A 22,974-nucleotide genomic window follows, 5' to 3' on the forward strand; every position below is an offset into this window, starting at 1 on the left:
ACTAGCCTAACGGCAGTCTGAAATCTGACAACTCGGAAGAGAATGATTTGCTTTCTTCATTTTGATCTGTCCTGCCTAAGACGGCCACCAGTGTTATACGGACACTTTTCTCCATGACAATGGGTGGCCATTTTACACATGTTTGACTGTAACTCCACACTCCCCCCCACCCCCTTCCCGGCACCTGTGTGTAATGTGACTCACTGAGATCCAAGACGTCCTCCATCTTGATGCACATCTCCTCCTTGGTGAGTGGCAGCTGTGTCTCCACCTCATGCATCAGACTCAGGGACAACTCACGCACCATGAAGAACACACGGATTGCCTAAAGTACGGACATACATGTGCATAATGATAGAACATATCTTACCAGATCAGACTGAGGGACAATCACGAAGAACATAGAACGAGAAGGGAGAGGACCACCCCCCCCACACACACACACCACTTCTTTACATACAAATGCATGTAAACAAAAAATTATATTCTGATGTTCTTTGTTCTTTGAAAACAATTACCGACATCTTTGAGCACAAAATGGGCTAGATAAGAATATTGCAAGAATCCACACCTTATAATGAGATAAGGGACCAGACAGTGAAAATGGCAAAACCTTATACAACTGAGCTGCCTCTCAGTATAGTCGTACAGTTAACAATAATGACATATACATGTGTATACAGCAGAAAACCTCTATTCCCAGACATAAAGAAACTGGCTAAAACAACTGCATCCACTAATTTAAACAAGACTAAATTTTGCATTGCAAAAAGTTGACCAAAATTTAACTTCTAAAACCACAGATAAAGGAAAAAGTCTCTCTTTTCCAAACAAAAATAAAAGTAAACCCCAAAAAAGGAAAAAAATATCTTGATTAACAATGGCCATATGAACTACAACAAAAATTCAGTTTACGAGCCCACTTATTCAGCGATACCAATAGATCAGGCACTGATATACACTTGGGATATGGTGTATTTAGACCAGTTTAAAATACTATTTTTAAAAAAAACTTCTGGTTAAAAAAAATACACCTTCACTGTTGTATGAGACAAGAGCCAGGGCTGAAGGCTTCCCATTTACAAAAGAGTAAAACAGCTACAGCACCTGAGACAACAAAACCTTCAACCCTGTGTCTTCAGCATCCAGACACACACAGACAAAACCCACTGTAACTTATGTAGTTCTATATACAGCCTATAGAGACATCTGTGAGTCAGAGTTTAAAATCTCCTGATGCAATTTCATTCCGTACCAAGTGTATTGTTCAAGCTCCCTTGAAAACATATAATAAAGCACTATATCGTATAAGAACAGAACCGAGTACCATCTATGGTGGTAAACAAAATTGCTTTTTACTCCCAAGAAAATTCTGATATTATAGTGGTTTCAAGGCAGAGTCCGATAACGTTTGGACTATATCCCCTCAGCTCTGGGTATGAGAGAGCCAATGTTGTTGTTCAGCCTGTGTGGTGGTGCTTGGCCTCGCTGGCCTTGTACGGGTAGTGTTCCTGCACCATCTGAGCCAGCTGGGTCAACTGTTGCGAGGCCGAGGCACCATCTGGCTTCCCGCCGACCACTGGTTCATCCCGCCGCGGGCCCCCACTGGCCACCAGAACAGCCCCAGCCCCGCGCAGCACGGAGGACGGGAGGCCAGGCACGCCTGCGTTGTCCGAGTCCACGTCCATGGAGCTCTCACTGGCCATGCTGCTCACACTGATCATGCTGGCATCACTGGACACGGCAGAGTCACTGGATGGTGTTTCCGGACTGATGGCACTGGCAGCGGTCGCACCCCCCGACCTCCCGTCTTCTCGTACGGAGACAATGGGCCCACCGTGTTGCAAGCCATGAAGGCTTAGCTTGTGGGCTGTGAGACCACCACCACTACTGCTCCCGACACCGACACTGATGGTACTGCCACTTGTGACAGTGCCTGCCTCTGTAGGGGCCTGTGGGACTTTGAACTCCGGAGTCTGACGTGAAGAAGCACCACCATGACCTGTTGCTGTCAGCGGATACTGCTTAGGTCGCGCGCCGATACCACTTGACACAGCCGTGATTGAGGAATGATCTCCCGCCTGAGCTTGACCAGCATGGCTCTGTGATGTCCCCTGGAGGGCATCGACAGGGGGTAGAAGTTGAGGAATGGGAACAGTAGCCCCGGAGGATTTTGGGTCAACGTGCTGGGACACAAGAGACACGGCAGGCGCATCGGCTGCCCTGAGCGTGGCCACGGGGGAGGGTCCCGACAGGCAGCGGCGCCGCACTGGGACATTGTTGACCCCTCCGGAGGCAGACAGTCTATGACCAATAGGCTCCATGGGATTGCTGTGACTATGTGGCCTGCCCACCTGAGTGGCTGTTGATACTTTAACCACAGGCGTTTTGCCACTGGAATTGAGCATCACGGGAGCCGAAAGCCTTCGAGAGACTTCCGTCTTGGATGCGGTGGCGGCCACAACTGAAGCGCTGGTCTCTTGCTGTTTGCTGCTGTTGCTGCGAGTGGGGCTATGGGAGTGGCTGCGCTGGAAGCGAAAAATACTCCGGTGAGCCAGGCCGCTCGGTTTAGTGCGTTCACTCGATCCTGACCTCAGGTGACTTTTGTGAGACAAATCTTCCATAGGAATCTCCATCACATGACTGTTGTTCCCATCACCACCTCTGCCCACTCCTGACATGGACCTGTGCTGGGATCGCAGAGACAGCGTGGGTGACGAAGAGTTAGACAACCCTGAGTCTGCGCCAGAGCTCTGGTTCAAAGACTGTGCAGCCATGGAGGAGGCGAAGGCGACCTCATCCAGCTCAATTGCTGACATAGCGGTCTCAACCCCAGCCAACTCCCGGCCCGGACTGTCTCTCAGCGGCGTTGACCCCCTTGAGCCAGCACCCCCACCATTTGCCCCCTGCTGCTGCTGGTTCTGCTTGCTCTTGCTCTTCTGAGCAGCTTTGGCTTGCAGTAGACGTTTCTGCTCGGGCGTGACCCGCCGGGCTGCTTTGCCCGAAACTCCAATGGCCGCTGCGGTGCTGGTGGTGGTGGTGGCTGTGGCCAGTGTGGATACTGCTGTGGTGTTGTTGGAGCCAGAGCTGAGCGAGTTGGTGGAGCTGGAGGAGACCAGAGTGGAGGAGGAAGAACTGCTCGAGTTGCCCTTGCTGCTGTCCACACGCACCGGGTGACTGCGACCTGAGGAAACAAACCAGGCAACAAATGAAACTCACCCCAACCATGGCCATATCAACAGAAGCACATCAACATAACATAGTGCTGGTTTTAGTTTTAGGAAGGTTTTACAACGCTCACAACTGCATCAAGTCATATGAGCGTCAAGGTATAGGTATCATAAACACAGACTCCTGGGCACTCGCGGCCTTCAGAGCGTGAGGAATTGGTGAAATCCGGGAAATTCAGATCGCTGTTTCTTTGCTCTTTCGCTATAAAACACCAAATGCTGTACACCTTGTAAAAGTTCAGCTTATCCTTGTTACAATGGTGTAAGTTGTTTATATTAGACCTGCATGTGAGCCTCAACCAGATTGTCTGAAAATTTTGTGCAAACCCCCCCCCCCCCCCCCCAAAAGCCTTTGTGGGTGTCATAAGGAAGGACATCCAAGTAACGAGCGACCACCCCAACAAACACAATAAAGAAGAGACCTAACCCTAACCCTACCCCCAAAAAGAACCTGCAACGGACCTCATGTAAAAAGGCCAAAACAAGTCCTAAATGAAAAAAAAATATTTTAAATTAAAAAACCACACTCCAAAACAAACAAAGAGCATATAGATCTAGATCTAGATTCTAGATCTAGATTCTATATGGCTTACATCTACATTGCTATAGATAGGGCTTGATGATACAATAACACAATAGAATTGGAATATGAATCCTCCATATAGATTTAGATCTAGTAATCTAAATAAATCTAGATCTAGATCTAGATCTTGTAGAACGAGTGGACAGGAATAGGCCTTGAACTAGAAATCCGCATCCGATTCCAAACAGAGGGACTCAGCTGAGTCTAGATTCTAGATCTAGATCTAAATAAATAAATAATTCACGCACCCGATGAAATGCTTATTTTTACCAATATTAATATTACAGCACAACCTATGATAGGGTTTGACACAATAGAATTGGAATATGAATCCTCCATTGAGGTCTATAATGATCTATATAAATCTAGATCTAGATCTAGATTCTATTAGAACAAGAGAGTCGGACTTGAATGAATCCACACGATCTGAACAATTGAATTAGTCAACAAACGAAATTCAAAATGTCCGCTCGAGCACGAAACTGAAAGTAGATAATTTAAGTTGTCGTCCTTTTTCGTATTCGCATTTCTACATAGGTTCCGACAATTATGTCGGAAACGCCGACGTCGGCAGTCAGCGGTGCGCGCGTCGGCGGTCGGCACAAAAACGAAAGTGCCGACGAAGCCGACGAGAAAAAAAAGGGTCGCTGGCAGTCGGCCAGGCCTCGCACTACGCACATTGACTGATACAGGCGGCCAAGCGATAGCATCGGCCGGTTCGCGGGTCGGGTCGTGATTGTCGGATTTCAGACGATTGTCGGCAAACATGCAGGTCTAATTATACGTCCAATTATTAGGAGCTTAAGAATCGCCGTGGAAAGCGAAGCCCCTCACGGTCAGAACACGAGGTTGGATGGTTCAAAAAGTGACATGCGTGCATTCAAATGCTTTGCGGAAAGATTGATGATTAAATACCGTCTTTTCATTGGCGGAGAACTGTAGAGCTTTGGACGGGCTTTCCCCTGGTATATTTTTGGCCTATGGCGTTTAAGTAGAAAGCCTTTAAAAATGCCGTCAAAGTTTTCAAAGAATTTTTAAAACAAAATATGTAAAATACCTGCTTAAAAAAGGTATCAATAGAAAGATCAATTCACTTTCTATTAGAAGAATATAGTAATCCGTTTGGAAATATTTTTCATCAATCATTCCGCGAAACTCGGAAAGCATGTGACCCCCCATGCGGGGAGCTCTCGGTACACTACAGTATAGAGTTGACTCGCACGCTGCGGGGGGCTGGTGGGGCGCCGGCCGGGTCAACGCTCAGTGTTTTTGTCGAAATAACGACTTATCATCGTGTTTGAGGCGATAAAATACTGATTTGTAATGATCTTACAGTCTTGAAAAAAAGTGGGCTCTATATCAATGTCATAGTTATTATACTCAGTCAATGTGGAGATGTTTGGTGCTTTTGGTACTCTTTTATTATCTGTCAAACATGAGGTTGCAGCCAGTGAGCGACAAAAACAAATTTGACCAATTTGACCAAATTTTCAACAGCTACCATTTTCTTAAAAATCAACTGAGAGGTTAAAGAATGGTACGAAAATTCTCAGGAGGTATAGGCCTTTCATATGGAACATATAAATTTGGCATATAGCTACTTTGAAAATTTAGTTTCTGGTACCTACAAGGGGTGGATAATCAATAGAGATGTCCAAACGGGGAATCAGGCTTACTCTGCTCACCTCTCTAGCCTTAACTCTTTTTATCCAGAGCATCTGCCTACCACCCACAAGTACAAAACATTGAGAATACAAAACACATGTGCAAAGACTAACATAAGTGTCCTGAAACTGTTGAATCCCACTCTGGTTTATTTTTGGGTATACATAGTTATTGGTATAATTTTAAGGCTTATTCATTTATATTGCATTTGATTTTAAAAATATCCATCAATCTTGAGTGCAAATCAAGATATTTGCCATAGAAGGAAGTGGGGTGGCCTGGTGTCAGGGGTAAGATTAGTGAGAACATGGCCACCAAATTTTGTGACTTCCAAAGTATGAGTGTCTTTGGAAATTGCAAATTTACATTCTTTGTGCCTCTGAGCAAGGTTATTAAGTACAAATTGTCCGTCATACAAAAAAATTAAAGTTTCTTCCATTCCATCATTTTGATGAGCGCCCAATTTCATCACGATGCCACACATATATGAAACACAGAATCCAGTAAATTTTGTATTCTATCTTACTAAGACAAAGAGAAAAAAAAACCCGGGGATTTTGTTTTTGTTTGGTTCAAGCAGGTGACTCCACTCCATTGTAACTGCCCCCCCCCCCCCCCCACAGACACAAACACACACCTGGGATAGGACCAGAGCGGGTGAAATGTCCCCTCTCCTCATTATGCGCAATGTCCAGCAGTCTCTCAATGGTGGTCATCTTCTGCTGGCGAGCTCGCTGACGGCCCTTGATGAGCCGCTGTTTGGCAGCCATGCAGCGAATGTGGTCGTCAAAGACAAACCGAGCCGACAGGATGGGTATGGGCTTGGCGTGGACTGAGGACTGAGGCTTATGAACAACCACGTGGAGCAGGCGGCTGTCGTCCTTGTCTCCAGAAACTTCCACGTCCTGATCCAGGCCAGACAAAAATATCAGAATATCAGAGATGTACAGGAACAACACAACTTTTTAAATGACAATTAAGGAACCAAAAAGGCGATTTACATTACAATAACATATTTTAAATTTTAAAAAGGAGAAAAATATATTTCAGTTAATAATATATTTTCTAAAATTATTATTTCAATATTATGACTTTTGAGTAAAAAGACACAAAGCAAAAAATATAATTACATCATAAATTATCCCTCTACCCTTCCATGTTGAAATGTTAATTGTGTGTATATGAGCGTATATGTGCATATGTATCGGGGGGGGGGGCGGGGGGCGGGCGCTGCCCTATCCCTAGCAACAACACTCTTCCAGATTCCTGATTAGTCAAGTCGGTCCCAATGGGCACACTCCCCAACGGAGCACAACACTACGTCTAGGTCAAGGAGTATCAATTAGTGGGTCATCTAAACTCCAACCTCCATCACAACTCTTTTGTTTAACCAAAATCATTAACGGCCAGAAAAAAAAGGGCACTTAATAAATCAGTCTTTACATTCCCTCAGACCTGAGATGTCGATTCAGTTCCTACACGCCAGGTAAATCAGAAAGAGAAGAACGCTTTCCCTCGGACAAAGCTTCTTTTACACAGGAAGTGACTTCACAAAAACGTTCGTCAAAGTTGAACTCATATCAATAGAGAGTTCAGAAAAGTCGTAGCAGAAGGGAAACAACTATCGCTTACAAATAGAAGCCCCTTTATTGCACGTATTACTTCCCTTCTTTTAGAAAAAAATTCTGGGAAGTTGCTTTTGTAAGAATATTTCAGGGGTCGTAAAATAGGGCTGCAACATAGACGGAGGATGCAAGTGACTTAATGTGAAACAAAGGTAACAGCGACATACCTTTTCAGGAATAAAGAAAACCACCCTGAACTTATGATGCTCACATCAGAGAAACGGCCACAAATGTATCGGGAACAAATTGACCGAAGTACAACTTCCCCACATGTCTGATAATCTATCAGTCTACCAACCTGCAAGTAGCCCACAAACTTGACCACTCCCCATCCCAGCCTCTTCGAGTCTGGCTCGACTAGGATCAGTTGTACGGGATCAATCACAAGGAACCTGCGCTCCTGACGCCGACTGCAAACAACATTTTAAAGTAGGTCACAAAGTACACCATAAAGCATAGCAGTATATAACAACAAAAATTACACAGCACATTATAAAACATATCACAAAGCATATAGAATAAAGTACTTTTTAAAGTAGATTACAAATTACATTACGAAGAATGTTACACAATGCATTACAAGGTACATTATGAAGAATGTAAAAAAATGCATCACAAAGTATGTTTTTTTAGTTTAGTAAGAGTTTTACGGCACTTGCAACACAATAAGGTCATATAAGTGCCGAAGATTACAGGTGTTACAAGAGAGTAACAAACAAAAAAGGAGGAGAGATCAGGAAAATAGATGTTTGATTGGAAAGAAGGAGCAAACCACACCAGAGCACCTGCCAACCACCCACAAAAGTATGTTTGAAATACATTGCACAGTATCTTATAAGAACACAATGAAGTGCATTGCAAAGTGTGTTATGAAGTAGATAACAAGAGAGACTTAGCTTACATTACACAGCTAGATAAACGTGACAAAAACTTTCATGTTGTATAAAAGCACAACACAGGTTGTCCCCAGGAAGTAGTTGCAGCCAGTTCTGGCCAATGTTTTAAGGATGACACATGTGGGTGAGACAGACAGAACTTCATCAGACAAACAATATGTATAGGTGTATGCAGACAAGCACAAACACACATACACACGCACATGTTCACAAGTACACAGGGTCCATTAGTAAAAGTAGAATGGCATTCACACACTGGAATTAAAAAAGGTTAAAGCACACAGAACCAACTCTGTCTCATACAAAGATCAAACTGCCTGAGCCTACAATGAAATTAGAAAACAGGGTCAATCCTTGTTATAAAACAGCCCACTATGAAATGAGTGTACCATGACTCACCTCTCTCTATTCACCACTGTACAAGCAATGAGGTCACTGTTGTCTGTAGAACAAAGATTCAAAACAAATTATCCTTGGAAAAGCATGGTGACTCAGAGACTTCGGAAACAATAATTAGCAGTTTTGAGTAAACACCCCACATTTTATTTTTAAAAATAGAAACAAAACACAAAAGATAGTAAATGACCACCAGTCATTTATATATACAGTCAAACCTGCTATGGCGGCCACCTGTATAATACGGCCACCAGTACAAACGACCACTTTCCATTTCCCCCCTTCCGTTTTTTCTATAAAACTTAACAGTGTCAAACGGGCACCTGTCCAACGCGGCCACCCTATTTTATCAACCCACTGTCAAATTTACCTACCACAGGTGGCCAGGCTTGGTCACTCATTGCCCGAAGCTTTGTTATAAATTTTGAATCGGCCCCTCACGCTGTGGGCGGGCCGTCATAATTAATTCATCTATCGTTATTGTTAGTCCCTCCCATGAATTTTTACCCAAGTTGACCAATGGGTAGGCCTAACAATACATTTTAAACTGTTGGTGAGGGTAGCATGATCCGTCATAACCTATAAGCTCCGCCCACAACTCATGCACAAATCGTGTGTGAGGTGACTGGTCACTGTTTTGATTACCTAATCTGTAACAAAGTAACAATGGACATTGACGTGAACTTGAGACAGAAACGTAGCTCATTCTCTGAGTGATGGCAACCTGTGTGTTTGTTTACGAAGGCACTCGGTCTATTTTACCCTTGCACAAATTCAGCAACGGAAAGAAAGCTTAACAAAGAAAAGAAAACAACAAAAAAAAACCCAAAAACCCTTCTTACACCACCCACTACCATCTGTCAAAAGAAACCAAAAACCCTTCTTACACCACCCACTACCATTTGTCAAAAGAAACCAAAAACCCTTCTTACACCACCCACTACCATCTGTCAAAAGAAACCAAAAACCCTTCTTACACCACCCACTACCATCTGTCAAAAGAAAACAAAAACCCTTCTGAACTAGCCTAACGGCAGTCTGAAATCTGACAACTCGGAAGAGAATGATTTGCTTTCTTCATTTTGATCTGTCCTGCCTAAGACGGCCACCAGTGTTATACGGACACTTTTCTCCATGACAATGGGTGGCCATTTTACACATGTTTGACTGTAACTCCACACTCCCCCCCACCCCCTTCCCGGCACCTGTGTGTAATGTGACTCACTGAGATCCAAGACGTCCTCCATCTTGATGCACATCTCCTCCTTGGTGAGTGGCAGCTGTGTCTCCACCTCATGCATCAGACTCAGGGACAACTCACGCACCATGAAGAACACACGGATTGCCTAAAGTACGGACATACATGTGCATAATGATAGAACATATCTTACCAGATCAGACTGAGGGACAATCACGAAGAACATAGAACGAGAAGGGAGAGGACCACAAAAACACACCCACCAACCAACCACTCAAACACAAGCAAAAACACATAAGCACCAACAAACAATTAAAAATAGATCAATCTGATTGACTGATTGAGTAAAGAGAAGTAAATCACCATATACTATAAGTATTTGGGTGTTACAATAGACAACAAACTCAACTGGCGTGTCCACACTTCTCTCCTGCATAAAAAAGTGAACAAAAGACTATTTTTTCTAAGAAAGCTAAAGTATTTTAAAGTTGATAAAACATTGATGTCCATGTTCTACCATTCAACCATAGAGAGTATGATCAATTTTTGTATAACAGCATGGGCCGGGAACACAAGACAACAAGATAAAGAAAAATTAAATCGACTAATACGGAAAGCATATAAAATTTCAACATCTTCATTCCCCTACTTGGATAAATTGTACATAACAGCTTGCACTAAGAAAATTAATTCCATCTTTTTAGACAACAAACATCCCTTGTTCCCTCAAATAAAAAACATCAGTCAGAAGTAAAAGACCCAGGCTTCTGATCTGTAACAAAGAAAGATACAGAAGGTCATTTTTACCATCATCTATCAAAATGCTTCCATCTTAACCATCTTGTTTGGTGTACTTACGACCTTACAGCATGCATCAAAATAACATTGAATGTGTATCTAGCTTACGATTATTATTGTTTATATTGCTGCTCATTTATATTATGCATGTGATTGTAAGCCTACTTGTGTGTGTATGTGTGTGCATGTGTGTACGTGTGTGTGATTGTGTGTGTGTGTGTGTGCGTGTGTGTGCGCGCATGTGTGTGTGTGTGTGTGTGTGTGTACTCGTGGTGTAACACCAAACCAATGTGCCAGGATCTGGACAATAAAGATGTATCTTATCTTATCTTATATAGCGGTCATTTGGTGCAGGGAAAGAAAAAGAAAAACAGACAGAAACAACAGAAGGAAAGAAAAAAAATAAGACCTGCATGTGACAACTTCCAACCAGCCGCATAACTTTTTTATACATAAGAGTTGAGAGCACGGATCACTTACCCTCCGCGCCCGCTCCACCTCTCCACAAGGAAGACGTTTGTTGAAGTCAATGCCGGTGAGGGGCGTGCCAGTGGGGGGTAACAAGATGGATGCGTCCTGCATCAGGTACTCCACGTTCATGGGACGAGTCTGACACACAGAGAGAGAAAGAGTTAGTGAATTCCAGGGAGAGGAGGTGGGGGGCTTAAGGGTCAAGAAGTTAAGAGGAAAAGTGATTTCCTGCTGGATTTTATTCCCTTCAGGCATTGCCACTGGACAACTTAGATCTTTCTTTTAATTTTCCACAGCCCGAAAAGACACCGTAGAGGTAAAAATGTCAAAGAAAAGACGCTGGTAAAAGCATATTTAAAGAAAGACAGAGCTTATTCCTAAATGTGGTGCAACCTGCTGCGGAAGAAAACAGTCACTTTAACTGAAATGAGAATTAACGGCAAAAAGCAACAGACACATATTCATAAACATAAACCTCATTTCTATTGTCCAAAAAATCAAATATGAGCGAAATACCTCAAAACTAGTAAGTGAATAATTTCTGTCTAGAAAGCTTTCAAAACATACACGTGAAGACAAAAGCATACGGTGCTAGTTCACTCACCTTCATCTCTCTGTACTCATCCTCAAACATGTCCAGAAATATTTCTTCACTCTGCGAAACAAAACAATTAATATACAACAGATTATATCAGTGAAACACGGAGCACTGCACCTTCTTCATGAAAATTGGTAATTATATGGATTCAATGTTGGTTTCAATACTGTACAGTATTTAAACAGGCAAGACTTTCAAACCCAATGTCCAACTCCAATGTCACCCAGCCAAAGGTGGAGAGTCTTGAAACTTCCTAAAAAATCATACTGTATCCTGTTCCTTAACACTTTCCCTACCACGAGCAGCATCGGCTCGCGGACGTGGCCTCCCTGGAAAGAGAGCCACAAAATACGGCTCGAGTGGCTCGCTTTCTATTCCAATCCAGTAATGAAAACACACGAAATGCTCGGCCGATCCATGTTTTCAGAATAATAGAATAAACTTCCTGTTAGCAGTTACGAAAGAAAATATAGCACTGAGAGACAATTTTTAGTCATTTCAGCGCATTTTTTGTTCCCTTCAAAACGTAAAAATGAGAAGAAAAGCGCTCCCACTGACTTTAGTATATGTCTCATATTTTCATTTCTACATTATGTACAAATAAACAACTTTTAGTATTTCTTTGCATTACGTGAGGCAACCTACCTGGGAAGTTTGAATGATGCTGTTGTACTTTTTTAGATATGACCTTTCAAAGCTGGAAAATTGTTGATTTCATATGACACCTTTGATATTGCATTATCACTTTTAGAAACCCCAAAGTAATATAATTGAAATAAATCTTCAATATTGTATCACCATCTGATAAATTATTTTTTAACCTTCAGTCGATGAGCCATGAGCCATCTGTGTGTGTTTAGTTGGATGTTTTGACATTTTCCTTTGTTGGGGTAGGGGCGTAGAAATAGGTCAGGGAAAAGCCCTGGGCCAGTGGTGGATCCTGGCCTGGTAGGAAAAGAGTTAAAAGGACCTTCAACTGAAGACTGAGCCTGTTGTTACAAGTTCAGTTTGAGTTTTCGAGAGTAACCAATGGTCAAAGTGTCGATAATATTCAAATGTGAAACTTATATAATTAATTTATTTCAATGAGGCTTTCTTAGTTCTCAACCACATGCAGCAGCAGCTGTCACTAATAAGGTCCATTTCTTTTGTTTTTTGTAAACTACCCCCCCCCCCCCCCCCCCCCATGTATATACAAAAAGCACTGTTAACTTATAAAGTATTTTGGGTGACCCAGTCAGTCAGCAGACCTTTAGCCTGGGGTCAGTCCTTGAGCACTTGACAGCTGATCAACAAAGGGCTCACCTTGTAAAAATTGCGCAGGAGCTGCGTACAACACTCGCGGGCGTTCTCAATGCAGGCCAAGTGTCGGTCCTGAAGGTAGGACTTGTCCTCTTTATTGACCAGCTGTTTCAGGAGTCGGGTGCTCATCTCCAGAGTGGCCAGTCGTACTTTGTTACCTGGATACAGTCACATGAAACAAATTCTGTCCGAATGTACCTACAGTATCTAAAGCTCACCATCAGTCCCTTTTGCTGACACTTCTATCTAAATAAAAGTGATCGTGAATCTTTTACATCCCCATTGACACAATTTTTGTTCTGTTAGGAGGCAGGAGGATTTGACCCTGCCTGTCAGAAGCAACCCACCCTGAGTGGGATACAGCTTCCCATCAGACAGATAGAGACACTTGATAAAAAAATGTTTCCACTCCAGAACTGAATCTCAAAAGAGCCTTAACATTACACCACAAATGGCAGTCAAATAGAGGGGTTGCCCATCGTGTAGTATACAACCTTTGAAATAATAAATGTTCATTATTAACCTGTTTATCACGTTGCCAGTTTCTGTCTATATGTTGCAATAGAAAAGAAACATTCAGCAAGGTCTTTTGCATCAGAACTAACACTGAATCAAAAATTGAAACCATCCGGAACACACTGTTACACCGAATCACCTTTGATACACATTTTCTTATGCTGAACGTTTCAACATCAACAACCTTGCAACATCAACTATGAAAACTTCCTAAAAAATGTGATACTTTTGAGATCCCCTGTAGAATGATTAACATTTAATAACTAAAACTACGTTTCAATAAAAAAGATAGAGACTCTCACCTGTCTGGCAGGCCAGCTCAATGATCCGGATGAGGCGCTCTACCAAGAACAGATTGTAGTTGTCCTTACACTGTCCGCAGAGACAAAAAGGCAGTTCATCTTAGTGCACAACAAATACATTCACAAACAATACTCCAGAGCGAAGAATAAAAACCCCGCGAAAACACACACACAAGTAATCCCCCCTCACCGCGAAACAAACATTTTTGAACCATTACAAAAGTACAAAGGTAATTCATGTCAGTCTTTCTTCCCCATTAACAGATTTTTAATGCGCTTGATGCTGACCCTTAGAATGCTATAATAACCACAAGTTTGTAACTAGTGTGGTTCACATATTCTCACAATGTCTGCCACAACAAAGGATTAATTCTTCCAACTTTTGGCAACTGAAGATCGATGGGCTATTAAAAAATTTTTTGTAATGACTGGACATAGGTCCAAAGGTCAGACCAGAAGAAACATTGCTCACTATTTCAATAATTCCCTCAGTACAACATAAAGACAAAAAGAAAGGAAGATACACTCAGCCGTTCGAGTGTTTTCTCTGTCAGCATTCACAAGCTTCCATCCCCTCTGCCCCACAAACAATAGGTTGAGACAGAGAGGCCGAGACACAGAGGTGCCGCTGCAAACAGGGCTTCAGACTGGACAACATCCTACAACAAATTTTTGTTGTTTGCATTGAAAACGTAAGACAAAGGTGCACCCACATCACATATAATGACTTACATTGGATCTTTCAGTTGGCATCAAAACACTGTCAAGGAGACTTTGAGAAATTCCTGTGAAAAAAAAGCCAAAAAAAAAAACCAAACGTCAACCTCAACGTCAACAGTTTTAAAATATGCATCAAAGTCATGTTCTTATTGGCAATACATTCATAAAGTACCAAACTGTTCACTGAATTCCCTGAGCAAGGGTTGGGGGCAAATAAATAGTTTCACTGCTTGAGCGGAGGAACAGCATGCTGAACTTTCATACACACAATGCTTCGCTATCTTCTCTTCTTTCTTCATCTTTACACTTACCACAAGACCAAGTCCAAGGTTTCAAATCTATCCTTCTGTACCTAGTACAAAAACTCATATCCTCCAAAATACAACCAACAATTTCTCTTCAAACTAAAACCAAGACCCAACAATAATAACTGACTTGGTTTCCAAAAAGTAGGAGGCTAGGGCGATTCTAAACATAAAATGTTACACTTTTAAAGAAATGAATTCAGACGACACTTGAATTTTGAAGAGAAACAGAGAAAGGATGAGAAACAAAGCCCCACCAACCAATAGCGACGATAATCACAACAGCATCCGATAAATGCATAAAGACTTATTGCAAAAGACAACCCCTGTCAAATTTCATTCATGATATCAAAATATTTATGAAACCAGTTAGGTTCTATCACTGAAATAGCAGTGCAAGCAAACAGAAGTTCCATGATAAGGCACGAACATTAGGTTCCATTTGAACAATACAATTGTGTCAAAGGTAAGTGGAGTTTTTTGGCGAGTCAGCGTGCTGACCGATGCACTCAGCAGTGGACTGATCAGGACAATGATGACCTTCAGAACGAGGGGTATCAGTTTGAGCCTAGAGAAACAGAGTGATATGATACTGAACATTTAGTGCAGAGTCAAAGCCAGAAACAACAGAGGGATAAAAATTAAGTAATACCTATTAGTAGGACTCTCCAAAAGTAGTAGACAGTGAAGACCATCTAGCTTATTCAAGTCCTAACATATTCAAAGATAGTAAGCGGGTCTCACTTTAACATCTCCAGTAATGACGAGAAAGGAGCTGTTCTTTTCTGTCATAATGATATATGCACATACCAAAACACAAAATATTCTAGCTCAAAACCCTCACGTACCATTGCTTTTTCCCATGGCATACAGCAGACAGAGAGCAAATAAGGCTGCGTAGTCATTCTCACTACACTCTAAGGCATTGAAGACTGCTTCCAGATACGGTCTGAAACAAAGGGTGATTGGATGAACTTGTTCTAGAAAAACATACAACAGAGTTAAATGAAAAATTGCATGTTGGAGTCCATCAAACATAGCATGTCTCTAAAGTAAGACAACTAAATTTTAAACACAAGCATTTCTTAACCACTGCATTTTTCTTCAAGAGAGAGATGAGAGCCTCTAGCAAAAAAGAACAATTTCTAAAAGGCCTTAAAGAGTTCATGATGGGAACACTGTCTGTCCTGAACCCCCCCCCCCCCCCCAAATAAAAAACAAACCAAAAAAATTAACAACAATAATAACCTAAATCCCAAATGGACATTTTTGGGGAAATTCAGGATGGTTCCCAATCCTCAAGCCAAGGGAAATCTCTCTACAAATCAAGACAGGCTTCAACCATACAGGCTGGTACATAATACTTTCATGGTCAACAGTATTGACTTTAAGATGCATCAATACTGAGAAGTTCCAATGGCTCTGCTAAAACACAGGTGTTATAGAATATAGAAAAATACTGGGAAAAGATAAAAATAATCATTGAATACATATAAAAACTACCCCATATTAGAAACAAATCTATAAAAACATGGAGCTGGAAACTTACTACAAAGCAATGGAACAAAGTGAAAGATTTTATCAATCAGCACCCATATTAAGTAAGCTGAGATCTGTAACAAGAAATCCCCCCCTTCCCCCCCCCATAGAATCCGTCTGTGGGTGGTCAAACTCACCTGTTGTCCAGGGTGAATGTGTTCTGAGGGTTCTCTGCCATGGCACTGACTCGGGCAGCGGTCAGTTTGAGTTGTGACCTGCCCATCAGCTTCTCCTCATCGGTGGAGTTCTGTGTGGGACTGGACAGCTCTGTGTCACCGGAGCAGACCTCACTGCCCGGACTGCGGGCGCCCTCTGGGGGGAAAAGATTGCATATCATTTCCCATTCACAACTTGCTAAACTTCAACTCTGCTGACGCCATGAGTGTCACTAAACAAACAATACTACGGGGCGTTTATTTGAGTAAGCTGCTCAAACTGGAAATGTATAAGAGGTTTTCTACGTTTCCAACTTTGGCCAAAGACACTCAAGATAAGGAACACATATTTATAGACATTAATCTAAACTTGTTAAGGTCGCATTAGAAAATAAGTTTAAAAGAGAACCCCGCTCCTCTTTTCCAGCTAAAAGTCAACTCATTACTTTTGACCTGCAAATTTGACCCACTTAGCCAGTTTTGTATTGTGATCATTTTCTTTGTTCTGTGGTCAGTCCACTTGGACCAAATATACGTCTACCAGTGACTCCATTAGCATCTGCAGGGTTTACCAGATGAAAAATTTCCAGTTTCATCCTCACGACTGTGATAACTCAAGAGGATGGCTACTTCAACCCTGTCTCTTAAAGTCTACACAAGCTGTGTGGAATAATACTACATCTCAGCGGGAGGATGAAGACACTAGCAAAACTAATCTTCTCTGAATGAAATTCAAAATCATGACTGAGATGTAAGGCGAATAGCCTAACCATGACACTAAAGCAACTGACCCAATTGATTTCATCCTTTTTTGTTCTCAGCTTACCTTTTGTTCAAGGTAAAAATGTGTGTATATGGGTATGTGATGGCTCTATGAGGACCCATGCAAGAACATTTGAGAGTAACAAAAAAAAAGAATGAAAGTAGGGAGGAGGTATGACGAACATAGCGAACTCCAAGGTAATAAAAGATGTACAATACCACTGATAGTTCAGACGATAATAAATGTGATGAGCATAAGCTACATGGTTGGGAATTTCTGTGAACACCTGTTGAATCTTTTGTCATATATTTGCATACATAAAACCCCCCACCAAAAACTGGACACTGACAAGCAACTGTGGTGAATAACAAGCTTGAAAAAAATTCAATAGTTTCTTTCAGGATGAACCAGGTTTTTGCCCTGAGTATACCTGTAGAGGGCGAGCTGAGAACATCTGCTGCTGCTGCTGAGGTAGAAGCTTCCTCGGACTGGCCAGAGGACATCTTGGAACTGCCCCCTTTGTCTCTGTGGTTGTCCTGGGGGTCGTAACTCCGCTTGGGCCTCGTGTTCTCCAATGTCTTCTCCAGGGACTCCCTTGGGGGCCGGAACTCTCTTATGCCCTAAACACAATCACATCAAGCCAATATGTTCAAGATTGAATCCTACAATCTGTACAAAAAGTAGCTGCTAATTAAGTACAAGTTAGCACAAAGAAAAGCACAAATGAAAGTCGTTTAGTACAGGGAATAAGAAAGACGTTCAGACAGAAACAACAGAGGAAGAGAAAAGAAATAGGACCAGTTGGTGGCACCCTCCACTCAACTGCTAATTTAGTATGATCTTGAAACTATAAACAAAGAAACACCAAACTAATAATAATTAGTAAATTTCTTGACATATTTATTTTCTTTTATACACGTGTGCAATGTCAACAAAACTACGGTTAAATAACTAAACAGACATAAATAAATGAGAGCTGTCAAGTTGTAGTAAATGGAAAACCAGTATGGAGGCAAGCAAATTGGACACATAAACAACACCCACAAGAAGTGGAGGGAGCAGAACACATTAAAGCATACATCAACCTGTGCCTATAAATGTCCAACAAAGACCAGAGCTACCTGCAGGAGATGTACCATCAACATCAACATGGGAGTGTTTACCTTTTTGGGCATGTCTCTGTGTCCGGGGCCTGAGGGCTGAGAGAGAGCCACGTCCCCCTGGAAGATGACCTCAGCCAGCTGCTGCATCAGCGGACCATAGCGGATGATCAGAAACACCTGAGGACAAGGTCAAGGTCATAGTAACCTATATTCTGAATTCATACCTTATAGGTTTGAGTTCTGTCTTGGATAAAGATAAGCACTCAGACACAATAATGGTCATTTAATGTAGGGAAGGAGTGAGACAGATAGACAGAAACAGTAGAGGTAAAGAAAAAAACTAAGACATACCAACGGCATTCTCCATCCTTTGTTTTAGTAGATTTAGTAGAGGTTTTACGACGCTCGCAACTGCATAAGGTCATATGAGCCCCAAGGGGTGGATGTCAACAGAGAAGTCCTTACAGGGAATCAGGCATACTCTGTTCACCTCTCTAGCTTCAACAGCACAAAGTCTGCTTCGACTATCAAGGCACCCCGGAAATAGCGGGTCACAAGAGTGTGACAAACATACAAAAGAGGTAGAGGAAAATGACGATAGTAAGGATTAGGAAAGAAAAAGCAGTTCAAGCACAGTTATGAGCATGACATTAATGAGTCAGCCCATTTACAATTACATTTCGACTGTGCATAAGGACATGGTTAATGATGCTTCAGTCAGTAGCATCGCCCGGGGCGGGGGGGGTGTGTATGTGTGTGTGTGTGTGTGTGTGATTCCCCTTCCATCAACATTTCAGTTTATTACTAATGTCCTGTTGGGCACAAACTGGTCAGTTCATAGGTGAAGTTATTAGAGTAAAGAGAAGCACATCAAAACAAGTATGATGTACCAGCAGCACCCTCTAACCACCCACGGTTCGCGGGTGGGTCACATGACCATGAGGTCACACAGAGACACACAGAAACAGACACAGGGCCAAGCACAACAGACTTCTCTGAGATCATATTATTACCAAACTTTCCATAAGCACAACCCCCGGTCATGGATTTCAAACTCTGTCATGACCCTCTCTTCCCTTTAAATAAAAACTCATATAAGAAGCAAGATATCATCATGAGGAAATATCTCCAATCTCCAGCTAAACCCATGATGACTCCTTTCTTAACCTCTTTGGACTTTTCATCGACAATTTTCCATGGTACAGTAACGTTTAACAACCCTTTTAAAGACGAAACTGCAATAGAACTGAGTCACGTATGATGAAAGCCTTGAAAACTCCCCAACATGCCGGTGGAGATTCGAAGTAGTATCAACTGCATTACACCATATTGCAGTATGATACCAAAAGAACTAACCCCACCAGCCCAATCTGAGAACCACTGTCATCAACATTAGCATGAACATGAATGAGTTACCTGAGACAAGAGGAACAGGGACACCACTGAGCTCACATGCTTTCGGTCATCCTGTGGGAAGCACAAGAAATAAAAAGTTAACCAACAACAATAAATAATAACAATAATAACAACAATAATAATATTATAATCATCATAATTGAAAGCATTCCCACCAAGCCATATCCATACTAGAAACTACATTCAATGAGCTGTTAAAATTCCACATTGCCCCAACAAACCTAACTTTCCTAAACATTGTAAGCTTCCTGGGAAACATTCAGTGCAAGCTTCTACTTTACAAGTGCTAAAACACTAATATACAGTTGGAATCTTTCAATACCCTTCTCGACAATGATATTTGTAAAGAATTCAAGAGGAGCAGCTGGCCCAGTGGGACAGAACACAATGGCAACAAGGACAACAGACAAATGAACTACAAGGCCATAACAAACACCAGTGGACAGATGAACACTGTAGGCCAAGTCTTGTGTCCTATAGGCCCACCTACAAAACCGTGAAGACCAAACATTGGAGAGGGGGCTCTCATGGCCTAGAAGTGAAGGTGTTCGCCTCCCATTCAAAGGTCCCGGGTTCAAATCCGGGTAGCGATTGACAAATTTTCTTCTCTAAAATTGTCTCCTTTCACCTTCTCTTGCAATATTCTGTCATCTGCTCTTTGTCTCCAATTTATTCCCCCACTCTCTCACCGCCTTTGCCCCCTCAACTGGGCTCCTGACTCTTTCTGCAGCCTTTCTACTGCTACTCCTTGGCTCTTTCTTACTGCTGTCTTTCAGCCTCACCCCTGATCTTCTGGTAGGAAAGATCTACACCTAGCCTTCTCGGAAAAGGGTGAAAAAGCTCGGAGGTCCCGTGACCAAGTTGCACACGATAAAGATACCTTGGTGGTCCAAAAATCGATAAGAGTAGGCTTCGGCCGCCACCCGAGGAAAATTCAAAATTTCCTGCCAATTGAAAATGGATGGTGTGAGCCGCGTGCTCATATGACCATGTGCAGTTGCAAGCACCGTAAAACACTTACAGAAAAAAATTAAAAAACAGAGAATCTTAAAAAAAAAAAGCTGAAGGTGGGCGGTTTTCGGGTGCTCTGATGTGGTTGCTCCTCCTTTCTTATTAAACATCTATCGCCATTATCTGTCCTATTTTTTAAGTTTTAGTACAAGTTTTATGGTACTTGCAACACAATAAGGTCATATAAGTGCCGAAGATTTGAGGTGTTACAAGAGAGTAACAAACCCAAAAAAGAAGGAGGGTAGATAAAGACGATAGATGTTTGATATGAAAGAAGAAGCAAACCACATTAGAGCACCCGCCAACCACCCACTCCTCCTATTTTATGTTTGTTACTCTCTTGTTATGTAAGACCTCTAATCTTCTGCACTTATGAGATGTAATTGTGTTGCAAGTGCTGGAAAACGTTTAAGAAGAGAAATTAAACAAAACCATTAGCAGAAGAGAAATGTGTACAAAAAATGATCAACTCGCAAAGCATGTCATTACAGTAAGTATTTCTACTTTTTTTTCTACAATCTGCCCCATGTGGTCTGACAGTAGTAAGAAAAAACTGAGTTTTAAGCAAAACTGATCAGGACCTGTCAAAAAAGTCAAATCCAAATTTTCCACAGTAGGTGACAGGTCTGTGTGAGCTATCAGCCTTCCGACACATCAGGATAAAAAAGGTAAAAAGCGTGGACTCACTGGTTCCTCTGAAAATTTCTTCCTCTTGGTCAGTGAGTAGACGTAGAGAGGCACTAAGAGCCTGTTGATGAGCTTATCGGTGAGCACTTCGTTGAGCGTGTCAATGTCGATGAGGAAGATATCGTTGAGATAGTGGAGGTGGTCCAGATGCTCCGCCACCAGGTCAGCCAAACGATCTCGGCTACGGTGGCTTCATGGGTTTCGAGTAAAGAGAATTTCAATAAAATCAACATTTTAATCAATCAACATGTATTTCAATATCTGTATGATCAGACAAGTAAATAATGAAGCTCATTATCTATCTCACTGTTGCTATTGTGTGCAGCCAGTTGGCTTTCAATGAGTCAGGAGCCACCCCATGTCTCAGTCTAAATAATCGCCTCTTACTTCAAAATCAACACGAGTGGCAAAAGGAAGCGCTGTCAATCCAGATCTTGTGGGAACCACGACAGGTTGTGGGACCATGCGGGCAGACAAAATAAACTCAATTATTGGGGTATTTACAAAACTTTGGCTGCCAAACATCAGATATAAACCCCCTCTAGTGCCCCAAAATAATGTGAAATCCACAAATCAAATTGTTTGTTCATTTGTTTCGGTAAAGAAAAGCATATCGGCACAATAATGATCATTTTGTGCAGGGACAGACAGACAGACAGAAACAATAGAGGGAAAGAAAAGAAGTAAGACCTACCACTGGTGTTCTCAGAACCCCCACAATACAAAATTAATACATGGCATATAGCACAAACAAAGGGACATTTCAAGTTTGAGCCTTGGACTTACTCATGATCATGCCTCACACAGGTATCCAGGTCAAGTATGTGGTTCCCAATGAACCACACCAAGTTAGAGAAGTAAGGGGCAGCTGTTCTATCGCGGATGTAGCACAACATGGCTTTGTCGTCAACTGAAAATACAAAGTAGTTCATTGCTAGTGTAATTATCTGAATAAAGAGACCCATATTAACACAATAAAGCTCATTTAGTAACAGGAAACAGCAAGACTGACAGAAACAATAGGGACGAGTAAAGAAATAGGATCTACCAATCTACCTTTGACCATCCATAAAGCATCTCAATAGTACAAATGAATTTAAAGTGTGTTCACGACACAAAATATAGCCGGTCACATATACAACGTACACTGTTCTCATGGCTAATCAATACAGGTCGAGTAAAAGAAAAACTTGCACTCCGATAAATCCGGATTCTCAAACACTTCAAAGTTTTTATCAACTTGATCATTTTGAAAAATAAAAACTGTGTCAAATCAAAGTAGCTGAAAAAGGACACTGCACTTCCACAATATAGGCCATATAAATAAAGGGAAAAGGAAGAGGCCAAACAAAAACAAACAACAAATAGGAAAAAAAAAAGAGAAAAAAGTGCAATTTCTCAAAGAAGGTTAAACAATAACAAGCTATTGACATGGGTAGAACAAGTGACAGTGGCACTGAATGAGGTGCAAATTAGAAATAACATTTCCAGAACAAATCAGAAGCACATGGGACTGACAGCATTTAGATATACTCCGTATTCAAACAAATGTTATCATTACTGAATTGTAACTTACTAGCACTATAACAGCAGCACTTTGCTAGATACAAGACCAATAGAAAAGAAACACTGAGCAGCAGCAGAAGGAGTAGACCATAGCAATCATCACTCCCCTTCACTGCCCCTTCCCCCTCC

General features: G+C 41.9%; 1 protein-coding gene across 1 annotated transcript in view; it reads right to left on the minus strand.

Moving 5' to 3' along the window:
* Positions 1-432: 432 nt before the first annotated feature.
* Positions 433-22,974, minus strand: part of LOC101862964 (protein CLEC16A) — a 45,004-nt gene continuing 22,462 nt past the window's right edge. Inside the window, exons 7-23 of the mRNA XM_005104349.3 lie at positions 22,066-22,189; positions 21,280-21,469; positions 19,582-19,632; positions 18,226-18,342; positions 17,493-17,682; positions 16,282-16,456; positions 15,454-15,554; positions 14,313-14,365; positions 13,581-13,650; positions 12,766-12,920; positions 11,467-11,517; positions 10,872-11,000; positions 9,621-9,741; positions 8,399-8,441; positions 7,402-7,513; positions 6,116-6,383; positions 433-3,184 (exon numbers count right to left, since the gene is read on the minus strand). Of these exons, the coding sequence (XP_005104406.1) occupies positions 1,461-3,184; positions 6,116-6,383; positions 7,402-7,513; positions 8,399-8,441; positions 9,621-9,741; positions 10,872-11,000; positions 11,467-11,517; positions 12,766-12,920; positions 13,581-13,650; positions 14,313-14,365; positions 15,454-15,554; positions 16,282-16,456; positions 17,493-17,682; positions 18,226-18,342; positions 19,582-19,632; positions 21,280-21,469; positions 22,066-22,189 (3,674 nt within the window). The 3' untranslated portion in view covers positions 433-1,460. The remainder of the gene's footprint in view (positions 3,185-6,115; positions 6,384-7,401; positions 7,514-8,398; positions 8,442-9,620; positions 9,742-10,871; positions 11,001-11,466; positions 11,518-12,765; positions 12,921-13,580; positions 13,651-14,312; positions 14,366-15,453; positions 15,555-16,281; positions 16,457-17,492; positions 17,683-18,225; positions 18,343-19,581; positions 19,633-21,279; positions 21,470-22,065; positions 22,190-22,974) is intronic.

Source organism: Aplysia californica, unplaced genomic scaffold (assembly GCF_000002075.1).
Source record: "Aplysia californica isolate F4 #8 unplaced genomic scaffold, AplCal3.0 scaffold00416, whole genome shotgun sequence".
Lineage (NCBI taxonomy): Eukaryota > Metazoa > Mollusca > Gastropoda > Aplysiida > Aplysiidae > Aplysia > Aplysia californica.